At 38.5% G+C, this 6,446-nt stretch overlaps 1 protein-coding gene across 2 annotated transcripts; it reads right to left on the reverse strand.

Moving 5' to 3' along the window:
* Window positions 1-619: 619 nt before the first annotated feature.
* ldlrad2 (low density lipoprotein receptor class A domain containing 2) lies at window positions 620-5,507 on the reverse strand. 2 transcript variants are annotated; one of them, XM_049023836.1, is made up of 5 exons: window positions 5,186-5,507; window positions 3,687-4,202; window positions 2,983-3,114; window positions 2,173-2,217; window positions 620-1,041 (listed from the first exon to the last, which is right to left on the reverse strand). In XM_049023836.1, the coding sequence occupies exons 1-5, from the start codon at window positions 5,328-5,330 to the stop codon at window positions 803-805; spliced, it is 1,077 nt and encodes a 358-aa protein (XP_048879793.1). In that variant the 5' UTR covers window positions 5,331-5,507; the 3' UTR covers window positions 620-802. The 2 variants fall into 2 exon arrangements, with proteins under 2 accessions (XP_048879793.1, XP_048879794.1); XM_049023837.1 differs by lacking the exon at window positions 2,173-2,217.
* Between the last annotated feature and the right edge of the window lie 939 nt (window positions 5,508-6,446).

The following is a 6,446-nucleotide window of genomic DNA, read 5'->3' on the forward strand; positions in this document are numbered from 1 at the left end:
CGGGTTGGGAAACACTGCTTTAGGGGACCTTCAGTGCATAGGCTGCATCCTGTTCAGTTTCAGGTCACTGCCAAAATCTAAGGGGGAAAACAACTGGAACTCAGCGCAGAAAAGTCTATCATTATACATATTTTGTGAAATACGATTGGTTGTTCTAGGATAGATATCTGTATTTTTAGCTATTCCTGTAAACTCCTCAAAACATTTTCCTCAAAAGTCCATCTACTATATGATGCTGCATACCAAGCACTGTCATAAATAAATTCTGATTGTTTTTACTTAAGAAAATATGATTACAGAATATTATTTTGTATTATAAAGTTCTCAGTCTCCCCTTTATTTAATGTCCCATATCAATCGTGAAACAAGTTCTTCCATTAAAAAAAAACCCACATATTTCAGTTAGTTAATTATTGAGGCACTATTCCAACTGAATGATCATAACTGGCTGAAAATGCAATGGACCCGTGATACTTGAATTTTCCAAAGTTTACCATGACCATTAACTGAAGCACATATAAATGTTGTTTGCAGATATGGATGAAGGTTGACTAGCTGAAGTTGCAGAGTGTTCCTGAGGTCATTATGAGGTCATCAAACTCAGAATATGCTAGCAAGATAAACCGGAAGGACATGTTTTATTACAAAATAATACTGTTAATAACAATTTGGCAGTATCTTACAACAAAACTTTCAAAAAACAGTTTCACCAAAGATGTGGTGTATGATTCAAATGGGAAAACAGTTACATATGGTTCTGTTAGTCTAATATGGGAGAATTTCCAGTCACGACACTGCATAGCTAAAAGGTGGCAGCGCCGGTGGGTCCTTGAGGGGTCACCTTGGCCAGGCGGAACTCCTTCCGAGAGTCGCACAGGTGGAAGGAGGCGCAGGTGGAGTTACAGCAGGGCAGGAAGCGGCAGATGCTCACCCTCCACAGGAACCAGCCGGGAGACCAGCAGCACCAGCACATCACAAGCGTACCGACCAGCAGTCCCAGAGTTATGTACAGGATGAGCCACAGAACATCAGTCTTGGAATCTGTGAATCAAAAGCAGGCACAGTCTTAGGATCATAATGTGATTATGATACATACTTCGGAGAAGTATGTTAAATCGAAAACTGCTCTTTGGGTGGTAAATATTTTACCCAGCATTGTCTAATGTATGTGGAATGAGAATGCTATTGTGTCATTCTACATACAACCTCCATGTTTCTCTTATAGATACGTTTACTGACCCTGGCATTTGGGACCCCATGACTTCATTGTTTTCTTTTTAAAATAACTAATTATTACGAACAGACCAATATCAATGTGGGGCAGCATGCGGGTGGGTTAGGACTCAGTCCCCCTGATCAAATTTAAATCCCCTGGTTAGCAGACTGATGCTGCCACTGAGCCCTTAAGCCCCCCATTGCTGACCATCTCTGAAAAGGAGATTAATCACCTCTTCAGAAAACAAAACATCAGGAAAGACCCTGGCTCTGGTGGAATCTTTCCTGCCTCCCTGAAACGCCGTACAGATGAACTCTCTCGGAGATCTTACGGAGATCTTCCATCAGTCTCTAGATCTGAGTGTTATTCTTGTCTTCTTCAAGTCCTCCACTATCATCTCTGTTCCTAAGACCTTGACGAGCACAGGCCTCAATGATGACCAAGGGTCTCTTTCTACGTATCTCAGATCTATGACTGATGTCTTTCTCCATCCCCTTCAACTTGAAGCCAACAGATCAGTAGATGATGCAGTGAACATGGGAACTGGGTCTTCAAAACCTGGATAAACCTGGGACGTACATCACGATCCTGTTTGCGGATTTCACCTCCAGCTTCTATAGGACCCTCTAGGTAGGGCCATACCCAGGATTTTTTAAATACTGAGGTCAAAAGTGTTAGCCCTTCCCAGCTGTGCCCTGCAATGCATCGTTGCTATTGGAGTTGCAGGAAAAATACAGTGGACTTGACCTCAGTGTCCTCAAAGGTAGGTACAGGCCTGACTCTAGGCTTCTCTCCCATGGAGTGCAAGGTAAGAGCACCAGTCATCCATTAATATATTGTAAATACATTAACAAAAAATTATTATTATGGATTGATATCACGAACACAAGCCACATTTTCCAATATAACTTTATAATATAATTTCTTTTTATTGAGCTTCCATCCATTTTCTGTACCTGCTTCTCCTGTGCTGGGGGGCAGGCTGGAGCCCACCCCAGACGCTATGGAGGAAAGGTATATCAATCCTTCTCATTATGGACACCACTGCAATAATTGTTCCTTTGCCCTGCACACACCTTACTCTTTGGTGCAATATTATATGTAATCTATGGATTTAATTTGTATTTTTCTTGCTGAATGTATTGTGCATTGAAGTGTACAGTGTATAGTATATTCTGTAGTCCATTATTATGGGAATAGTTCCCTCAGGTTTGTAAATTAAGCACGAAGGGAACGTATTATTCTATCTAATACCGCTATTTTCAAAACATAAAAAAAGATTTATAACTTCAGTGTTTTTCCACATTTGTCTGCTGATTATAAATACTGATTTACATAACGGGCACCCAAATATGCATTCACCTTTAAAAGCGATACGTGCGGCAATTGATGAATGTAATAGCGCAAATACGTACGTATTTTACGTGCAGTGGCAAGAAATTACCATGCATTTTAACCTCTATATCGCAAATGAAGTACGGATTAGCATATATAGGTTAAAATGCACGATAATTTCTTGTCACTGCATATAAAATACGTACGTATTTGCGCTGTTACATTAATCGATTGCCGCACGTATCGCTTTTAAAGGTGAATCCGTACTTGCGTACCAGTTATGTCAATCCCTGATTATAAACTTTGATCTAAAGTGTTCTTTACTCTGGTGACTCAAGTAGGATTTAAAATAATGTAAAATAATAAAATGTAATAAAAGTATTTCTAAATGTCAGTAAGAGATTGGGGACCACCAGACAATGAAGACTTACCTGTGACTGAGTCTGGCTCAAGACTTGTGTCTGGTGTCCCACAGCTTTGGTTGGCAGGTGGCATCAAAGGACGATTAGTGGATGGAGAAGATGTTACTTCTGACTCTCTAGTTTGAGCGAATAATTCTTGACCTTTCAAAGAAGACATCACATACTCTTAAAATGCCTTCAGTCAAAGAACAAAAATATCTGTAAATATCATCCTACAATCCCATACATTTTAAGTGGTTGTATGACGCCTGCATGGATACATGTCAATTCCATGAAAATTCTTAAAAATCTTGCAGTTTGAGTGAATTCATATTGCTTTATTAACTCTAATTATGTAGCTCTTCCATAGGAAGATGATAAAAATGACTAGCCAAACATAATAATAATTATTATTATTATTAAGTAATAATATAACAATGTGTTTCTTGCTTTGATAACTTTTGCAAATATACACAGATTATATAATAACTTTTCTACATTTTTTTTTCTTAAACATATTACACCCCCATTAAATCATCATCATCTTCAAAAAAGTTATTATATAAGCATACTGTCCCATGAAGGTTTGTTGCATGATTTCGATACATATCTAAACATAATTATGAAGATCGTCCATTCTAGCCAACCTGATGAGTCATACATTAGGACTACGATGTATTAATAACTTCCAATATGCAAATGACTCCTTAGTTGTTACGAAAGCCATCTCTTACCTAATCTAATGGATGTGAAATCCCCCACAAAGTCTACTCTTGGCTGAGTTCCCCTGGTCACCAGTCTCAGGGTCAGATAGTTCCCAGTGGAGATGACAGGACTGGGCAAACTCTTTCCACATAACGGTGGTCCAATTGGTGGGGAACCCTTGTGTTTTCCATCATAGAATTGGACGTAAGATCCAGCATGACAGGGGTCCCCATTCACTTCCATAGCAGTTAGATCACTGTGATACCCAGGTCTTGCATGACCCGGAAAAGAGATGCTTTTGGAGGCCTCCGGAAGCAGAGTTGTAGGGCTGAGGTGGTGCTGGTTGAATGCAGAAACCCGTAGCAGACTGTAGACTAGGAAGAAACGGAAGTGGAACTGCACCCTGTCTCTGTCAGACGCTGCCTGCATGGTGAGGTGGCAGTCTGTCCCCACGGTGACAAAGTAGTACTTCCGGGAATCCTGATGAGAATTGACAATGATCCCGTCTCCTTGGATGGTCTGGTCGCAGAGCTCCACAAGATTAACTATAAGGATATATTACCAAATGAACTCCACAAATTCCATTAGACGCAACATTTAAACGTATGATTTTTCATGATGTCATCTTCAACAATGCTGCCAAAGTCCGTTTTTAAAACAATCAGTCAAGTTAAAATTTGAAATAAGAACCCATTTAAACCGAATCTTTTTACTTAAGAGCTAGACAGTTTTACTTGCTATTAGGTTTCTTTTCTTATAAACTAAATTCATGTGGAGTGCAGTCATATTGTCAATATACCTTTTGTTTGATGTGGCAGACTTGGTTGTTATGTGTGATTACAAAAGCAAAGTGCAATGCAAAATTTGCCAGCTAAAGTTTGTAGCAATTATGCAGTTACAAATGTTAGATTGTAGGGCAACTTTTCTTGACAGAAGATATTTTAATTCAAGAATATCTCCCGTCTGCATGCCCCACCTTGGCTGTAAGCCAGAAGTAGCAGAGAGATTTATGACCTCCTCAGGATTTATTAGCTCAGTTTCCAGGGGTGAAGGAACGGATCCCCTTTTAATGATTTCTTGGAATACTTAAAAAAACGTGTTTGTGACAAAACCGTTTCTCAAAATATAAGTGACATATATTTATCTGTGCTTTGAAAAATACTTAGATTAAAAATTTGTAACAGCTTTGAGCTTTGGAGAGAAATGAGATCTTTGCCCATAAAGTTTGACTTGCACTAATGTACGTGTAGCATATTTAAGTAAAACATTTTACATACCACCCGTTTCATGCAAATAAAGTTAGTTAACTCTGAAAATACCATTAAGAGTAGATTAATTTACATATTTTAAATAAGTTGATATGTTAATTACTTTAGTTAACTGCTGTGTGCTTTTTACTAGCATAATATCTTTAGGCACATCATTTTAAAAACGTGTCGTCATAAAACGTTAAATAACTCAGAGAGTTGTATTTTAAAACAAAATTAATAACTTGCAGTGAAACTAACTGGATCTCTAGGGTACTTACCGGTCTGGATAGCATTTACCTGTAATGCCATAAAATTCATTAAAAGAAATAATTTTGACAAATGTGATCGACGCTTCATCAGTTTAGCCATCCCAACATTCCAAACGTGCACTATTTGCAAATGTATAATGTATGAACTTTTCATCAGAAAATGTTTTGTTAATTTGATTACAGATCTTGTTCTCGGTCCATTATACTCGCAAGATATATATACATTTAGTTTATCTGTTAACGAAAAGAATATTTCTGTGTAATGTTTGCAGTTTGAGGTCCCGTCGTCTTCGTGGCTTTGCGCATTTGGGCTTTTTGTCTTTGTGCAAACTGGGAGTCACGGCGTTTCTATGGCAACGCCTTCCGTTTATTGGTTTAAACAAGCTCACACTGAACAGTGATCAGGGCTCTTCCTGACACCAGCTTTTAAAAAATGCATTTTTTTCTGATTAATAATAATACCAACACACCAAAAACCAAATTTACTCCGTTTCCCTCATAAAATATGCATTAAAAAATTAATTAGAACGACGTTCCATTGTATGTGCATGTAAGTGTGTGCCCTTCTATATCTCACTGTGACCCTCTGACGGATGGGTGACAGTGATGTAAAATGCGTAAAGGACATGCGTTGTACGCTATGATTTACTGTGTGCTAGTTTCTGCTGTCACGCCTGTGAGAATTAGCATTTGCTTGTGTAAATTTGCATTACAAACCCATTCCGTTAAATTTTTCTATAGTACTTTTTAAGTAGGGGTTTGGACATTTTCAAGTCCTGAGTTATCGGGAATACATCGTGATATCCGATACTACTAATAATGAATATTAAATATATATTAAATATACTAAAAATATATAATATATAGAATATGTCCTTTTCTATTACATATAATACTTGCTCAGAACACCACTTCGTCTGAGCATTAAGACCAATCTGATGGTGGTGACATAACCAGCATGGATTGGTCACGCTTTCATCCCTTCTAGTAAGCAGGGTCATGTCAACACAGGTACAGCTTGGGTATGGCTCAGATACTTTACAATGGAAAAATGCCAGTTCACGGTATGACTTGAGTACAGCTCGTTGCTTGGCGGCAGTGGAAAAGCACCATTAGAGTATCTGATCAACTGGGAAGGGAACAGCCCAGAGGAGAGAAGCTGGGTCCCAACTCCATTTTGTGCTCTTGCTCATGAGCAAGCAATAAACACGTAGCATCTTTTTCTCTACCGTTATTCTTGCACTGAATCTTACCCTGGGCATGATTAATG

Source organism: Brienomyrus brachyistius, chromosome 8 (genome assembly GCF_023856365.1).
Source record: "Brienomyrus brachyistius isolate T26 chromosome 8, BBRACH_0.4, whole genome shotgun sequence".
Classification (NCBI taxonomy): Eukaryota; Metazoa; Chordata; class Actinopteri; order Osteoglossiformes; family Mormyridae; genus Brienomyrus; species Brienomyrus brachyistius.